The 18,574-nt window shown below is 42.6% G+C and overlaps 1 protein-coding gene, 1 non-coding gene and 1 pseudogene across 36 annotated transcripts in view; all 3 read right to left on the bottom strand.

Annotated features, from left to right (window-relative positions):
• The window catches only part of TIA1 (TIA1 cytotoxic granule associated RNA binding protein), a 38,766-nt gene extending 28,902 nt beyond the window's left edge, over positions 1-9,864 (bottom strand). For 22 of the 35 annotated variants that reach the window (XR_010149380.1, XR_010149376.1, XR_010149374.1 and 19 more), the window contains exon 1: positions 9,246-9,636. Coding sequence is in view for 4 of the 35 variants with exons in the window: in XM_009442628.5 (XP_009440903.1) it covers positions 9,246-9,271 (26 nt within the window). In the remaining 31 variants the exon portion in view is untranslated. Of the gene's footprint in view, positions 1-1,868; positions 1,939-9,245 lie in introns of all 35 variants that reach the window. The other 13 variants (XM_063789741.1, XM_063789745.1, XM_063789740.1 and 10 more) reach the window with 13 other exon arrangements.
• TRNAG-CCC (transfer RNA glycine (anticodon CCC)) lies at positions 9,832-9,902 on the bottom strand. The gene has a single exon. It is a non-coding gene; the product is annotated as a tRNA-Gly (tRNA).
• Positions 9,903-14,587: 4,685 nt separating this feature from the next.
• On the bottom strand, positions 14,588-14,855 carry LOC107971675 (large ribosomal subunit protein eL39-like; annotated as a pseudogene).
• Positions 14,856-18,574: the final 3,719 nt, after the last annotated feature.

The following is an 18,574-nucleotide window of genomic DNA, read 5'->3' as shown; positions in this document are numbered from 1 at the left end:
CGCGATCTCGGCTCACTGCAAGCTCCGCCTCCTGGGTTCACGCCATTCTCCTGCCTCAGCCTCCCGAGTAGCTGGGACTACAGGCACCCGCCACCACGCCTGGCTAGTTTTTTGTATTTTTAGTAGAGATGGGGTTTCACCATGTTAGCCAGGATGGTCTCGATCTCCTGACCTTGTGATCTGCTTGCCTCGGCCTCCCAAAGTGTTGGGATTACAGGCGTGAGCCACTGCGCCCAGCCAATAAAGGGTTTATAAATAAGTTTTTAAATGAGATTTTGAAATGAGATTACCTCTAGTCATTTTACAGAGTTAGAGGTTTATCAGTTCTGGAATCAGGGAATGCAGTCTCCCCAGAATGGTAGTTTCTCATTTGTCTCTCAGGTACCCTTCAGAAAATTTGATACAAGGTATGGACTTTCTCCCCAGAAAAGTAAATATTCATACATGCTCACAAAGTATGGAATCAATTTCTTCTTTCCATCTACCACTCAACAAACACATATTGAGTGCTTAACACGAAGCCTTTGGAAAAGGTTAAGATGGCAAAGGAAGAAATGCTGAGTCTTAATAACAAATGACATTTAACGATCAGGTAAAATAATGGTACTCAAAAGAGAAAGTAACAGCAACATTTACCCAACAGCAATTTACCAGTATTGGGAGTTATTACTACACCAAGTCTTTATTCTGAAAAAGAGACAGAATTAAGCATTTATCCTATTAAGTAGGAACTCCCACTAAATAGTGTAATCTAATAGCTCTAGTTTAGAAAAGTTCTCCTTTACAGAAGAATGCTAGTTAATAAATGTAGAAAGATAGTATTAAATTAACAATGTGTAAACCCTAATTAAATAACTGTTTCAGGCAAGGATCTTTAATTAATGCTTAAACTACTACATGAACAGTTGGTGTGGAAATAGTCACAAGGTGTCAAAGTTATCACATAGATTACTTAATAAATTGCAAAGGGAAAACCTTACCTTAAAAATGAGAGCTTTGGCTGTTACCACTATGACCCAGTGATAAAATTTTCAATTATTTTATAGATGGGCAACGACCAATGAGATACTGCGTATATATAATATGAATTACACAGTATCACCTATGAAATATTTACATAAAAAAGTCTAACATAAATCTAACCAAGCTGAAAATTAGATTTAAGTTTATAGGATATCAGGCAAATAAAACAATTCCACGAATCCAGATGTGGGACATTTTACAAGACAACTCAGTCTCTTCAAAAAATTATTGTCCTAAAACAAAAACAACAGATGACTGTTCTTGAATAAAAGGGAGTGGTGGCACAAGCCGGCAGCCCCAGCTACTTGAGAGGCTGAGGTGGGTGGATCCCTTGAACCCAGGAGTTTGAGGCCAGCCTGGGAACATAGCAAGACCTCATTTCTAAGATATAAATAAATAAAAGAAACAGAAAGCTGGGCACAGTGGCTCAAGCCTGAAATCCTAGCACTTCGGGAGGCTGAGGTAGGCAGTTCCCTTGAGACCAGGAGTTAGAGACCAGCCTGGCCAACATGGTGAAACCTCATCTCTACTACAATAAATACAAAAATCAGCCAGGTGTGGTGGCGCATGCCTGTAATCCCAGCTACCTGGGAAGGGGAGGCACAAGAATCACTTGAACTTGGGAGGTGGACATTGTAGTGAGCTGATATTACACCACGGTACTCCAGCCAGGGTGACAGAGCAAGACACTGCCCTCCCTGCCCCCCCACCAAAAAAAAAGGACATAAAAAACACTGACAACCAAATACAATCAATAATGTTTAAATGGATCCCGGATGAGGGGAAAATAGTTTTTTCTTACAGAATTAATAAATGTAGAAAGAATGAGAGAAATAGAAACTCACCATTAAAACACCACAGTAATAATTTCTAAAGGAAGATCCACCCATGGAAGCTCACATTAGTTGATGAAACCTTAAAAGGGGAAACAGGGTATCTGCATAGCCTCAAAGTACCTCCACTAAAATATTTATTAAAAATTGGTTTTGGGACAGGTGCGGTGGCTCACGCCTGTAATCCTAGCACTTTGGGAGACCGAGGCGGATCACAGGTCAGGAGATCAAGACCACCCTGGCCAACATAGTGAAACCCTGTCTCTACTAAAAAATACAAAAAATTAGCTGGGCATGGTGGTGTGTGCCTGTAGTTTCAGCTACTAGGGAGGCCGACGCAGGAGAATCGCTTGAACCTGGGAGGCAGAGGTTGCAGTGAGCCGAGATCATGCCACTGTACTCCAGCCTGGCAACAGAGCGAGACTCTGTCTTAAAAAAAAAAAAAAAAAAAAAAGTTTTGACCAATGAACTAGTGGTTTTACATGACTATGAATTCTTTGGATACACCTCCCTCCAGGAAGTGTAACTTAATCTTCCTCTTCCTGAGTGTGAGCTAGCCTCGGTGACTTACTTCTAACCAACAGAGTAAGTTAAGAAAAAAGAAGTCACGGTGATTTTGGAGAACAGGAGAAATAGTACCCTTCCAAAGTGTCGGTAGGGTGTGGTGGCTCACACCGGTAAACCCAGTGCTTTGGGAGACCGAGGTGAGAGATTCACTTGAGACCAGTAGTTTGAGACCAGCTAGGGCAACATAGTGATATGCACCGTCTCTACAAAAAATAAGAAAAAATTAGCTGGGTGTGGTGGTGTGCACCTGTAGTTCCAGCTACTTGGGAAGCTGAAGTGAACAATGATTGTGCCACTGCACTCCAGTCTGGGCAACAGAGTGAGACCTTACCTCTAAAAAAAAAAAAAGTGTTAAGGTCAGAAAGACCTCTCACAGAATGAAGGAGAATAAAGAGACGATGACGAAATGCAATGTGGTATTTTCCTGAATTGGATCCTAGAATATAAAAAGGATATCAGCGGAAAAATTGGAATAAAGCCTATAGTGTTAATTTCTTAATTTTGATAATTATACCACGGTTATATAAGATGGATACATTAAGGGATGCTAGATGAAGGTTATCATGCCATTCTTCCGCAAAACCCTCCCCCGCAAAAAACAAAACTCTGTACTATCTCTGCATCTCTTGTGTGTCTACTCTCACCTGACTCTTGTGCCTATAAGAAATTTTCAGGATTAGCTGGGAGCGGTGGCTCACGCCTGTAATCCCAGCACTTTGGGAGGCTGAGGTGGGGGATCACTTGAGCTCAGGAGTTCGAGATCAGCCTGGCCAACATGTTGAAACTCGTCTCTACTAAAAACACAAAAAATTAGCCAAGTGTGATGGTGGGCGAGAGAATCACCTGAACCCGGGAAGTGGAGGTTGCAGTGAGCCGAGATCTCACCACGGCAGTCCAGCCTGGGTGACAGAGACTCAGTCTCCAAAAAAAAAAAAAAAAAGGCAGAATTTGATAAGGTCTCTGAAAATTTGAGTAAAAACGATGAATAGTTTTTTACCTAATAATAAATTCCATAAGAGGTTTTCATTTTTATTCTTAGTTGGTATCTACCATCTAGAACAGGGGTCCCCAACTCCCCCCTAGGCCATGGACCATTATGCGTCCATGGCCTGTTAGGAACTGGGCCACACAGCAGGAGGTGAGCAGCAGGGGAGGGAGCATTACTGCTTGAGCTCTGCCTCCTGTAAGATCAGCATTTGTGAACTGGGCATGCAAGGGATCTAGGTTGTGTGTTCCTTATGAGAATTTATCTAATGCCTGATGTTCTGAGGTGGAACAGTTTCATCCTGAAACCATCCCGCCCATGGAAAAATTGTCTTCCACAAAACTGGTCTTGGTGCCAAAAAGGCTGGGGACTGCTAGTCTAGAACACTGCCTGGAACATTGCAATATCATTGCAGTGATATTTATTGCTCTATAAATATCTGTTAAAGAGTTAAATGTACTGTCTCAGAATGACTTCTGAACATTTGCAATTTGCTAGAAAATTCTCTCATTTTGCTTAAGTTACCCTAGGGGGAAAAGATTAGTTATGTCTTTTGCTAATGAAGAAACTGTGTAAACACCAGGCACGGTGGCTCACACCTATAATCCCACTTTGGGAGGCTAAGGTGGGAAGATCGCTTGAGCCCAGGAGTTGGAGACCAGCCTGGGCAACACAGTTGAGATCGCTTCTCTACAAATATTTTTAAAAATTAGCCAGACATAGTGGCACATGCCTGTAGTCCCAGCTATTCAGGAGGCTGAGGTGGGAAGATCCCTTGAGCCTCAGAGGTCGAGGCTACAGTGAGCTGTGATCACACCACTGCGCCAGAGCCTGGACAACAGGATGAGACCCTATCTCAATTAAAATAAATAAATAAATAAATTGTGTAGAATAGTAAGTGCTTGTGTATATACTATACATCAGCATCCTAGCCTTATTATTATTTAACAAATGTATACCCATCACAAAGAATAATCTGTTACAAGAGATGGCTGAAACTGCCTTACTAGTTGGGACCTCCTTCACTAGGTAAACCAGCTTGAACAAATGTATTCAATACTACGCCTGCAGACATCTTAAGGGATATCGATCCTCAAGACTTTTCATTTTTACTTATATTTTGCAACAAACTATAACATTTTAGATAACTGATATTACACATTTTAAAATAAATCCATTTATTGTTGACATCATTCTCACATGCCACATCTAAGCCACTGGTAATTCCTGTTGCTCTATTTTCAAAACATATCCATAATTCAACTATTTCTCATCACTTTCACCAGCACTAACTACAATTACAGGCATTGCTTTCTCTGATACCTGGATTGGCTTCCTGACTAGGCTACTTGCTTTTGCCAGTTTTAAGGTTAAGATAGGCTATACCACTACTCTGCGTGAAACCCACTTACAGCTTCCATTCCTACTCATAAGATAGCCCTCATAAGGATCCGTATGATCTGGCATTTTCTACCTCCCCTAACATTCCTATTTATCATCCTGACCTCATTTCCTACTCCTCTACTACATTTACTCTCTTCAGGCTAAACAACCAGCATGACCTGCCCCCAAGGGCCCCTTGCACTAGCTCTTTCTAGGGTGCTCCTCCTTCAGATAGAAGCATGGCTCTCCCTCATCTCCTTCACTTTTTTCCTCAAATGTCACTTATCAAAGGATGACCTTCCTTTATTATTCTCTATAAATATCCACCCCTTCCTCCTTACCATGCATACCCTGCATTATGTTTCTCCATAGCACTTATTACCATCTAACATAATTACTTATGTAAATTCATAAAAGGCCTATTATATGTACTACCATATCCCCAGTTCCCAGAAGACGGACAGCCATGTAGTATGCTCTCAATATTACTGAGTGAGTGTAATGTTTCTAGCATATTCTTAATTACTAGCAGTTATTTGGAAACATAAGTATTATCTAATAAATATCTCATTTTGGCCAACCTTGCCTTCAATCTAATCTTTAAAATAGGTCTGATTGTCGCCTGTAATCCCAGCACTTTGGGAGGCTGAGGCAGGCGGATCGCGAGGTCAGGAGATCGAGACCATCCTGGCTAACACGGTGAAACAGTGTCTCTACTAAAAATACAAAAAATTAGCCAGGCGTGGTGGCGGGTGCCTGCAGTCCCAGCTACTCCGGAGGCTGAGGCAGGAGAATGGCGTGAACCTGGAAGGCGGAGCTTGCAGTGAGCCAAGATCAGGCCACTGCATTCCAGCCTGGGTGACAGAGCGAGACTCCGTCTCAAAAAAAAAAAAAAAAAAAAAAAAAAAAAGATAGGTCTGATTCTCAATACAAGAGATTTTATTTCATACAAATTACAAGGCCAATACTATTTGGAGAGTGGAGTAGACAACAAGAATGAAAGATGAGCATGGAGCAGAAGAAAGGCAAGGCCCACAATAGTATATAGCAATTAATTGGGCTCTGTCTTGCTCTGTCATCCAGGCTGGAGTGCAGTGGCGTGATCTCGGCTCACTGCAACCTCCACCTCCCGGGCGATTCTCCTTCCTGAGCCTCCGGAGTCTCGAGTAGCTGAGGCTACTGGCATGTGTCACCACACCTAGCTAATTTTTGTATTTTTAGTAGAGATGGGGTTTCACCATGTTGCCCAGGTTGGTCTCAAACTTCTGACCTCAGGTGATCCACTCACCTCGGCTTCCCAAAGTGCTGGGATTACAGGTGTGAGCCACCATGCCTGGCCAGCTGCAGGCTTTTAAAGATGGTCTATAATTTACAGATCTGCATCTTAGCAAATGTGAAAGCCGCACAATAACAGTATAGTTATCTCAAAAGAGAACACTCATGCATTTGAGAGTAAACCACACAAAGGATATTAAGGTGTCTGGATTTGAGGGAATTAACTTTCATCAACTAACACCAGCAATGTTTTTCTAGTCTATTGTGTAGCTTTTAGTTCACAAGTTGAATATTTTTAAAGTGACCAAGGCCAATTCAGACTCACTATACACGTATTTTTATTTTTTTACTGTGGAAAATTTCAAATTTATACATGGAGAAGAGTAGTATACATCACCCATATGCTCACTACAAATGTTTGAACTTATTAACTGTACCTTGAATACTCCTCAAAATAATCTTGCAGTATAAACTTTCGGGAAGTTTGTCTCAAAATATGATTCCAAAGTATTGGTGACAAGAAATCAAATACTGGTATTCTCTAACTTAACATGGAGATGCCGAACACTCAGATGTAGCAAATGAAGGAATTTCCAGTGAGCCATTTAGGTATGTGGGTGATAAAAATTCAGACTCTATTTTATCCTCAAGAAAGAGTAAAATCTTAATTCACTGCTTGAAATTCTACCAGATTTTTTTTTTTTTTTTTTTTTTTTGAGATGGAGCCTCCCTCCTGTTGCACAGGCTGGAGTGCAATGGCGCAACCTCGGCTCACTGCAACCTCCACCTCCCGGGTTCAAGCGATTCTCCTTCCTCAGCCTCCCGAGTAGCTGGGATTACAGGCATGCGCCACCATGCTCAGTTAATTTTTGTATTTGTAGTAGAGACAGGGTTTCACCATGTTGGCCAGGCTGGTCTTGAACTCCTGCCCTCAAGTGATCCACCCTCCTCAGCCCCCCAAAGTGTTAGGATTATAGGCGTGAGCCACTGTGCCCAGCCAATTATACCAGTTTCTTAAACAAATTTATTGATCACTTACCATGGAACACACTAAGAACATATATTAAGAGGCTGTGTTTTTAATGTGCTAAGAACTGTGCTAAGAACATATATTAAAAGCCTCTGACTTCCAGGGTCATTAAAGCAAAAATCTTACATTAAAATTAAAAACACTATTAGGAAAACTTAGGGATTAGTACCCTCATGTTTGGTCAAGGTTTGCCTGACTAGAAAAATGGGAGTTTGGGTTGAGGGAGGTAGAAACAAGAGAAGACTTTTACAGTATGACTACATTGAGGAAGAGTTTCTTGGATGGGGTGTATTAGTGAGGGATACAAGGCAAAATAAGTCATAAATGTAATAGTTAAAAGTTGAGGACAGGCCAGGCGCAGTGGCTCACACCTGTAATCCCAGCACTCTGGGAGGCCGAGGTGGGCGGATCACCTGAGGTCAGGAGTTCGAGACCAGCTTGGCCGACATGGTGAAACCCCATCTCTACTAAAAATAAAAAAATTAGCCGGGCATGGTGGTGCCCGCATGTAATGCCAGCTACTTGGGAGGGTGAGGCAGGAGAATCATTTGAACCCAGGAGGTGGAGGTTGCAGTGAGCCGAGATCGCATCACTGCACTCTAGCCTTGCAGCCTGGGTGACAAAGTGAGACTCCATCTCAAAAAATTAAAAAGTAAAAAGAAAATTAAAAAGTTAAAAAGTTAAGTGGTCGGATACTTCTGCAGTTTCTAAAATTAAACATTTTCAAACTAATACTGAGAATAATAAGTTTACATTATAAAACACGAGCAGTGCCTTAACCCAAAATGCTGATGACTGTCATAGCTAAGAGGCAAGAGGGAAGAGATTCCACCAACACCGTGAGGCTAGTAGTTTTTTAGGGAGTATTCATCTACAGATACAATCTTTCCTAAAACAAAGGTCATGCACTAATTGCTACGTCCTACTGAAAAGATACTTTCTGAGCCTCAGGAATAGAGAAAAGAAATTTCAAGGTTACTAACAGATTAACTGACAATCTATTAAGAAAACAAGTGTAACCACATTTCCAATATAGACAAGAAATAGCAACTTAAAAGTGGAAAAATTTTGGAGGTAAAAAAACAATTACATCGTACTTCAGAGCAACTTTATTAGAGAGCTGCAAAGAGAAACCTAAAATTGCATTTTTAATGCATGGAGCTCTCAAACTGCCAGTATTCCAAGAATATAAACAAAAAGCTATGTCATCCAAGAAAAACAAAAAGCTATGTCAACAACTCATTGAGCTTTTCTTCTTCCGAGAAATGCCAACAAAGGCAGGATCAACTCATCCGATAATACCTCGAAAAACAAAGAACGCAGTGGGGGAAGCCACACGACAAAGAAAATATCCACGCTCCGATAATTTAACGCTATCTCTAAAAATTCTCTGTAAATATGTTAGGGCATTTACAGCCCGCTCGTTCAACACCATGTCAATCACAACAGTAGTAAACGACTATAAAAATAATATGAAATCCATTTCCCCTCAATTGATATATTCCTTCTGGGTGAGATTTCCAAATCCCTGGGGTATCTGGTTAGGCTTTTTGGTCGGTGGGTGCTACAGAAGGAAAGCCAGAGGTTAAAGAAAAATGCTTGGCTTTTTTCCAATTGGCAACTGCAAGAATAAAGTTTACTGCACTGGAAATGAGTACAAGCACCCTCGAGGGGGAAAAAAATCTTATCACCGAGAAGAAAATGAAAGGAAGAATTTCAGTAGGAAATCAAAAGTAAAATTAAAGGGAGACGGCTGTAAAGACATGAAGAGGTTAATCAAAAAGGGGGAGAAGCGGGAAAAGGAAAGAAAGCATAAGACAAAAGGAAGGTTCGACGAGTTCTAAAAAGAGGTCTGAATTAAAGTCTTTTCTCCAGGTCTAAGACCACAGAGGGCCCGTGGCGAGAGCAAAGGTCATGCAATGGTGTTGCTAAAGTGAAGGGATTAATTGAGAGGGTTGAGCCCCGTCTCCCTTCACCTCGTCCTCACAGATTGGGTCTTGGTTCTAAGCATCCAGGTGCATGCTAAGGAAACAAAAACCACGATATCGCGGTGTCCACGGAGAACAATAGGCTGGGAGCGGCGCAGGGCCGAGGCCTTCCCTCCGGGACGACCACCATCCCGCCTCCCTCATCGCTGCTCCAGACTCACAGAGTCTTGGGCATCTCGTCCTCCATGGCTGCTGCTGTCGCGGCGGCGCCTCCAGGTCCAGCTCCCTGCCCTTCACTACCTCCCAAATCGTTTAAGCGGTTATGGCTACGGGATAGTGGGGTTTCTCGGCTGACCAGAGGTTACTCCGCCTCCTCCTCCGGCGGCAATTACACTAAACCGCCCGGCCCAGCGGGAACAATGAAACCCCAATACAAGATGGCGGCGAGCCGGGAGCCTAGGAGCAGCCAGCAAAGTTACCCGGGCCGCGCCGGCGCAGAATAACTTTGCACTCTCAACCTCCGGGCCGCCCGGCTACACCTTAATCCATAGGTTCACTTGTTGCGCAGCCGCTCTTCCACCCGACGCGAGGGACGTCTCAGACTGCGCAGGCGCAAGGATTAACTACTTCTCGACTTGCGTGAACTTTTTTGTCTTCTGGCTGCGGATTCGAGTGTTTTGACCGCGAATTATAAAGGAGTGGAAACCTTCAGGGACAGTAAAAAGCCTAAATCTTTCCTCTTTTGGAAAGATACATAAAGACTCTTCAAGCTATCTGGTTTTTAGAGAGCGAGAAGCAAAACGTTTGTGCGCCGCCCGGGAATCGAACCCGGGTCGCAAGAATGGGAATCTTGCATGATACCACTACACCAGCGGCGCTGTTGAGGTAGCTACCCGCCACGGTATTTTAGGAGGAAATAGAAGCAGACGTTCTCTTTCATGTGAAAAGAATTGTCATGTATTATTTATTCATTTAAAAGTAAAAGTTTATTGACAGTCTGTAATCTTCTGTTTTCCAATAACATAAATAATTTATCTTCTCTCATCCCAAACATGGGAATGGATGTTTCAACTTTCTCTGTACAGAAAAAAAATTTCAATTTAAAATGTTTACTTAAGAAATAAGAAAAAAGAAAAAAGTTTTACTTAAAAAAGTAAGGATTTTATTAAGAATTTGCGTCGTTGGTGCTAGCCAAATTTTTCAGCGCGGGGAGGATATTTCCAGATGCCAGATTTTTATTTATATTTGCATTTCTTCCGTGTATTGATTGCACATTGAAAAGCATTTAAGAAATAGCTGTTTAGGCCTGGGGCAGTGGCTCACGCCTGTTATCCCAGCACTTTGGGAGGCTGAGGCGGGCGGATCACCTGAAATCAGGAGTTCGAGACCAGCCTGACCAGCCTGACCAACATGGCGAAACCCTGTCTCTACTAAAAATACAAAAATTAGCTGGGCGTGGTGGTGGGGGCCCGTAATCCCAACTACTCAGGAGGCTGAGGCAGGAGAATCCTTGAATCTGGGAGATGGAGATTGCAGTGAGCCGAGATCTTGCCATTGCACTCCAGCCTGGGCAACAGAACGAGGATCCGTCTCAAAAAACAAAGAAACAAACAAAAAAACCCAGCTATTTAATGCAAATTGGTCACAAGAATCTTAAAAGTAAACAAGTCAAAAGATACATAAACTTCAGTCCAACTTTAGGAGGCAGAGAAATTAGAGCTCTGAAATGTGATTCGGTATACTCTGTATGCATTTCACATTGCTTATTATATATATATGTCACTAAAGTAATCCTATGTCTAGGAATCTATCCTACAGAAATAAAACAATTAATTTATAAAGATTTATGTGCCAAGATACAACTGCAGCATTGTTTACAGTAGAAAAAAATGGAGTAACCTGAATATCCATCAGTGCCACTTATGGTAATTTATTCAATTTACACCAAATACATGTGGAACTTTTTCTTTTTCTTTCTTTCTTTCTTTTTTTTTTTGAGACAGTCTCGCTCTGTCTCCCAGGCTGGAGTGCAGTGACACAATCTTGGCTCACTGCAACCTCTGCCTCCCAGGTTCAAGCGATTCTCCTGCCTCAGCCTCCCTAGTAGCTGGGATTACAGACGTGCGCCACCACCTAAATTAGCCTAACTAATTTTTGTATTTTAGTAGAGACAGGGTTTTGCCATGTTGGCCAGGCTGGTCTTGAACTCCTGACCTCAGGTGATCTGCCTGCCTCAGCCTCCCAAAGTGCTGAGATAACAGACGTGAGCTGCTGCCCCCAGACGGAACATTCATTTTATGGACTATTTTGCAGTTATTGAAAAGCTATTAATCAGATCTGTAGTGTTGAACTGGAAAATATCTATGATGTAAGTTTATTTAAGTTGTAGAAATATTTTTTAAACATAGGAGAATTTACACATCGAAAAACGTGATGTCGGCTGACCAGGGCGGCTCACGCCTGTAATCCCAGTCTTTGGGAGACAGAGGCAGGCAGATCACTAGAGCTCAGGAGTTCAAGACCAGCGTGGCCAACATGGAGAAACCCCATCTCTACTTTAAAATACAAAAATTAGCCAGATGTGGCGGCGCATGTCTGTAATCCCGGCTACTCGGGAGGCTGAGGTAGGAGGAGAATCACTTGAACCCGGGAGTCGGAGGTTGCAGTGAGCCCCTGGGCCACAGAGCAAGACTCCTCAAAAACAAAACAAAACACCAAAAAAACAAAAACGTGATGTCCTCTTTAAAGTAGTTTCTTCAGACTGTATACATTCTGGATTTTTCATTTTTGGAATTGTCTTTAGAGTCTCTGACACATTCTTCAGATTATTTTCAAAGATATCAAGTACTAGTCTTTTGATGGTGAATAAAACAAATGTTAATGGCGATGGTGTTTTTAAAACACCTTTTTGGGACATCCATATAAAGTGTTTTTCAGTTTAATGGTTTTTAGTTTATTCACAGAGGTGTGTGTGCAACAATCACCACAATCAATTTTATAACATTTTCTTCACCTCAAAAAGGAAACCCGTAGCAATTAGCAGACACTCCCTGTCCCTCATCCCGTTCCATGTCCCAGCCACTAGTCTTTCTGCCCCTATAGATTTGCCTATTCTAGACATTTCATATAAATGGAAGCATGTAATATATGGTTTCTTGTAACTGACTTATTTCACTTAACATTATGCTTTTCAGGGTCATCCATGTTGTAACGTGTATCAGTAATTTATTCCTTTTTATTCCCAAATAAAACTCCATTATATGGATATTGCACAAGTACTTTTTTTTAAGTAGTTTTTAAGTTACAAAAGTACAACGTGCTTAGTGTTACAAATGAAATGGATACATAAGGAAAATATTAAAAATGTATCTTCTTCCTCCTTTTGAGGTAAGTAATATTAATAGATTCATCTGTAATATTCCACATTTTACTCTATACAGATGCACATGTATACACTTGGGATTTTTAGGGTTTTTTTGTTTTTTGTTTTTTTTTTACAGAGTGTCACCCAGAGTGACAGTGTCTTGGCTCACTGTGAACTCTGTCTCCTGGGCTCAAGCGTTTCTTGTGCCTCAGCCTCCAGAGTAGTTGGGATTACAGGTGTGAGCCACCACACCTGGCTAGTTTTTTTTTTTTTTTTTTTTTTTGAGACAGAGTTTCGCTCTTGTTGCCCAGGCTGGAGTGCAATGGCATGATCTCGGCTCACTGCCACCTCCACCTCCCGGGTTCAAGCGATTCTCCTGCCTCAGCCTCCCGAGTAGGTGGGATTACAGGCATGTGCCACCATGCCCGGCTAATTTTGTATTTTTAGTAGAGATGGGGTTTCTCCGCGTTAGTCAGGCTGGTCTTGAATTCCTGACCTCAGATGATCTGCCTGCCTCGGCCTCCCAAAGTGCTGGGATTACAGGCGTGAGCCACCATGCCCGGCCTAATTTTTTTTTATTTTTAGTAGAGACGGGATTTCACCATGCTGGCCAGGCTGGTCTCAAACTCCTGACCTCAAATGATCCACCCGCCTGATCTCAGCTCACTGCAACCTCTGCCTCCCAGGTTCAAGCGATTTTCTTGCCTCAGCCCGCCTAGTAGCTGGGATTACAGGCGTGGGCCAGCATGCCCCGCTAATTTTTACATTTTTTAGTATACACAGGGTGTCACCATGTTGGACTGTCTGGTCTCGAACTCCTAACCTCAAGTGATCCACCCGCCTTGGTCTCCCAAAATGCTGGGATTACAGGTGTGAGCCACTGCACCGGGCTTTTTTTTTTTTTGAGACAGGGTCTCGCTCTGTTGCCCAGGCTGGAGTGCAGTGGCAATGATGTCAGCTCACTGCAGCCTCTGCCTCCAGGCTCAGGTGTTCCTGCTACCTTAGCCTCCTGAGTAGCTGGGACTACAGGCGCGTGCCACCATGCCTGGCTAATTTTTTTTTTTTTTTTTTGAGATAGAGTTTCACTCTTGTTGCCCAGGCTGGAGTGCAATGGCTCGATCTCAGCTCACTGCAACCTCCACCTCCCGGGTTCAAGCAATTCTCCTGCCTCAGCCTCCTGAGTTGCTGGGATTACAAGCGCCTGCCACCACGCCCGGCCAATTTTTGTATTTTTAGTAGAGATGGGGTTTCACCATATTGGCCAGGCTGGTCTCGAATTCCTGACCTCAGGTCATCCGCCTGCCTCGGCCTCCCAAAGTGCTGGGATTACAGGCATGAGCCACCATGCCCGGCCCACGCCTAGCTAATTTTTGTATTCTTTGTAGAGACGGAGGTGTCACTTTGTTGCCCAGATTGGTCTCAAATTGCTGGGCTCAAGTGATGCACCAGCCTCGGCCTCCCAAAATGCCGGAATTACAGGTGTGAGCCACTGCGCCCAGTCCTGGCCTAATAGTTTTTTAATAGTTGCAAAATCGTCCATAAAATGAAAGTTCCACAATGTATTGGATGGTAAATTGAATAAATTACCATAACTGGCATTGATGGATATTCAGGTTACTACTTTTCAAAAATCTATTGTATTACAAATAATGTTGCAGTTGTATCCTGGTACATGTACCTTTTTTTTTTTTGGAGGTTGGGGGGCAGAGTCTCACTCTGTGCCCAGGCTGGAATGCAGTACCACAATCACTGCTCACCTCAGCCTCTACCTCCCAGGCTCAGGTGATCCTCCTGCCTCAGCCTCCTGAGTAGCTGGGACTACAGGTGCACACCACCATGCCAGGCTAATTTTTTTGTATTTTTTCGTAGAGACGGGGTTTCGCCATTTTGCTCAGGCTGGTCTCGAACCCTGGGCTCAAACTGTCCGCCTGCCCTAGCCTCCCAAAGTGCTGGGATTACAGGTGTGAGCCACTGAGCCCAGCCTCTTTCTCCAAGTTTAACTTTATTTTGTATCCAACCTATTTTCTTCTCATCTATATTGTTCTTCATGTTCATGAACTAGTTATTTTTGTTTGTTTGGGTGAAGTATTGTAATTACAGAAATGAGACTTTTTTTTTTAAATGAAAGGCCTCACATATTTATTACTGAACCCAGCCAACCAATGCGTTCATAACAGATTCGGAGAGGAAAACACGTCGAACTCTCCAGATAGGGGTGACATTTTCAGCTTGATATGGTAACGTGATCGTGACCTTCAGACAGCATAAATATGTGTGCCATCTCATGTACAATTCCTTATAGACCCAGCTTGGTTCTTCTCCAATGTCTCCTTTTGGAGTTGTACCTGATTTTATTTCCAGTTTTCATCCGAATCCACTGGGGAATGGGACGATTTTGCTTTTGTTTCTTGGGCAGGAATCACTTAATCCTGAAAGTCTTGTGAGAAGACATGGTGAGGGTGGAGTCAAGAACACACCACGATGGCAGAGAAAGGAAAAGAGGCATGAGATCATTTTATACCCATCATGCAACCGCAAGCTTTTCTCAACTGATAATACTAGGACATTAGTTATAGACCAATTTTTTTTTTTGAGACGGAGTCTCACTCTGTCGCCCAGGTTGGAGTGCAGTGGCGTAATCTTGGCTCACTGCAACCTCTGCCTCCTGGGTTCAAGCAATTGTCCTGTCTCAGCGTTCCTGAGTAGCTGGGATTACAGGTGTGCACTACCACGCCTGGCTGATTTTTATATTTTTAGTAGAGACAGGGTTTCACCATGTTGACCAGCCTGGTCTCGAATTCCTGACCTCAGGTGATCTGCTTGCTTTGGCCTCCCAAAGTGCTGGGATTACAGGTGTGAGCCACTGCGCCAAGCTCCAACATTCTTTTTTTGTATTTTTTATTTTTTGAGATCAGCCTGTCAGGTTGGAGTGCAGTGGTGCAATCTCAGCTCACTGCAACCTTGGCCTCCCAAGTTCACGTGATTCTCCTGCCTCAACCTCCCAAGTAGGTGGGATTACAGGCATGCATCACCACGCCCAGCTAATTTTTGTATTCTTAGTAGAGGCAGAGTTTTGCCACATTGGCCAGGCTGGTCTTGAACTCCTGATCTCAGATATTCTGCCTGCCTTGGTCTCCCAGAGTGCTGGGATTACAGGCGTGAGCCACCATGCCTGGCTTCCTTTTAATGCAAGCATAATGTTCTATTGTATGGTATGTTGGGGAGAAAAAAAGAGTTTTCCTCTACCCTTCCGAGTTTTTGGTTGTGATAGACCCCTGTAACAAAAGACAGATTAACAAGAAGAAAACAAACAGGACCAGGTATGGTGGCTCATGCCTGTAATCCCAACACTTTGGGAGCCCAGGAGTTCCAGACCAGCCTGGGCAATATGGCAAAAAACCATCTCTACAAAAAATGTAAAAATTAGCTGGGCATGGTAGTGGATGCCTGTGGTATCAGGTACTCTACTCTGGTGGCTGAGGTGGGTGGATCGCTTGAGCCCAGGAGCGGGAGGTTGCAGTGAGCCGTGATAGTGCCATTGCACTTCAGCCTGGGTGACAGAGCAAAGCCATCTCAAAATAAATAAATAAAAGAAAGAAAGAAAAAAAGAAAAACAGAAATTTAAAAACATGTACGTCACGTATTCAAAAGAGAGACCAGGGAAATGAGCAAATCTCCAAGAGGTAGCTTTGAATTCAGGATTATACAGCATCTTCAAAAAAGAACAGTATATGTTTAGAGAAGTGTTAAGAGAACCGGGCACAGTGACTCACGCCTGTAATTCCAGCACTTTGGGAGGCCGAGGTGGGCAGATCACCTGAGGTCGGGAGTTCGAGACCAGCCTAACCAACACGGAGAAACCCCATCTCTACTAAAAATACAAAATTAGCCAGGTGTGGTGGCGCTTCCCTGTAATCCCAGCTACTCAGGAGGCTGAGGCAGGAGAATTGCTTGAACCCGAGAGGCGGACGTTGCCGTGAGACTGCGCCATTGCCCTCCAGCCTGGGCAACAAGAGCGAAACTTCGTCTCAAAAAAAAAAAAAAAAAAAAAGAAAGAAAGAAAGAAAAAAAAAAGAGAAGTGTTAAGAGAAGGAAAATGATTTTGAGTCTCTAGGGGTGGCAAATTATGGGAAGGCAAATATGCGATAGAAAAAGTCTCATTAATGAAGTTTGTCATGTAGATTCCTGGCTGATAAAGGTTTGTCAAAAGACAAAATTACAACTAATTTAGTTTAAAGAGCACAATTGGCTTTTAGTTGCGATTGTAGAATTGTGCAACACCTCATTTTATAAAATCGAATGAGTGTTCCTATGAGTTGAGTGGAGGAGGTTGGCTCTCAGAAAGCGCTGAAGAAAGCAGAAACAGAAAAGTGAATTGGTTGTTTCGAGGTTACTTTCCTTGAAAAGTTTAAAGCAGAGGGTATTTCCTTATCATGTCATTTCAAACTGGTCTGTTGGGAATTTGGCTATTATTTTTCTTTCTCCTGATTTCTTAGAAAGTCAGATCGACAACTTAGTTTTGACCTTGTGATGTGGAACATGAGTGACTTGAGTGACTCCATTTTGGTTTAGTCTGTTGGGCCTAGTCTAGTGCAGGAGCTCAGTCCAAACCAATGGCTTCCTATGAATTTTATTTAACAGGTGTAAAATTGTCTTTAGTGATTAACCTTTGTCCTTCCAGGCAGTGTGGGAAGAGGGATACCTTTGCCTTTTAAAATTTATGTCCTGCTTTACTTCAGACATTACACTAAATAGGAGTGTTGAGTATAAAAATGAATTCACAATTAAAGTTGTTAGATAAATTATTTGTATATAACTTTAAAAGGAGATTTTTTTGAAGCTTTGTAATTACATTGAAAGTTTATTTGTTTCCTTGAAAACAATTTTTTGAAAAGTGAAAAATAATGTAATACAGCTTTCAAATTACTTTATGCTGTTACTTTATTTCTATTGTATTCACATGTGAAAGTATGTGATCAGTTGTTGCTGTATCAGAGATATTAGAGATTCTTTATTAGTTGGGCATTCTTTATGACCTTTTCTATAAAAGAGTAAGGACATTAAAATGTAAGATGCGTGATGAAAATATAAGTAGCGAGGCTCATTGTAGTTAGCCTAAATTAAGTAATGTTTAAGGTAGGTGTTCATGGCCGGGCGCGGTGGCTCACACCTGTAATCCCAGCACTTTGTGAGGCCGAGGCGGGTGGATCACGAGGTCAGGAGATCGAGACCATCCTGGCTGACACAGTGAAACCTCGTCTCTACTAAAAATACAAAAAATTAGCCGGGCACGGTGGCGGGTGCCTGTAGTCCCAGCTACTCGGGAGGCTGAGACAGAAGAATTGCTTGAACCTGGGACGTAGAGTTTGCAGTGAGCTGAGATCGCGCCACTGCACTCCAGACTGGGCAACAGAGCGAGACTCCGTCTCAAAAAAAAAAAAAAAAAGTAGGTGTTCAGAGTAATACTTTTCTACATTATACTGAGAGAAAGAAATTATAAATTATAAAGTATATCAAATTATTATGTTATTTTACTAATTTTACTTTTATGTAATAAAATGCAATATATTTAAAAATTGTTAAAAAAATAAAATTTGTGTCCTGCTTTTAGGCAAATGGGGGAAGGCGGAGAACTTTCCACCCACGTATCTACATCGTATCTACATCTTCTCAATTGTCTTCGGCTTGAAATAATCCTTAGGCTAAAGAGGCGTATTTTGGGGTGGCACATTCTGGTGTCCTTACAGGTACACTAGTTTTATTCATGTCTGTTACTACTATTACACCCCCTTCACCTTGGGCCACCCCATCCTCAGTCTCCCTCATTTTTCTTTACAATTAGCACCATTTACCCATTCACGGAGAACCTTACAGTTCTCGCAACAGGGTGATCACTCAGTAAGTACTGTTGTCCCTTTGGTCTGTTTCTGGCAGCGATTAGCTGTGTGCATTCTTTGAGAGGAGCGACGGAGGGAACAGAAGAGGGTACTAGTGAAGAACTAACGTGCTTCACCCAAATAGATAGGGAGGGAGAAGGAGAGCTGAGGCGAGCCTCAGCTTCTGCCTTTTTTTTTTTTTTTTTTTTTTTTTTGAGACGGAGTCTGGCTCTGTCTCCCAGGCTGGAGTGCAGTGGCGCAATCTCGGCTCACTGCAAGCTCCGCCTCCCGGGTTCACGCCATTCTCCTG

Source organism: Pan troglodytes, chromosome 12 (assembly GCF_028858775.2).
Source record: "Pan troglodytes isolate AG18354 chromosome 12, NHGRI_mPanTro3-v2.0_pri, whole genome shotgun sequence".
Lineage (NCBI taxonomy): Eukaryota > Metazoa > Chordata > Mammalia > Primates > Hominidae > Pan > Pan troglodytes.
Note: the sequence above shows the minus strand (reverse complement) of the source record. Positions and strands in the feature narration are given on the sequence as shown.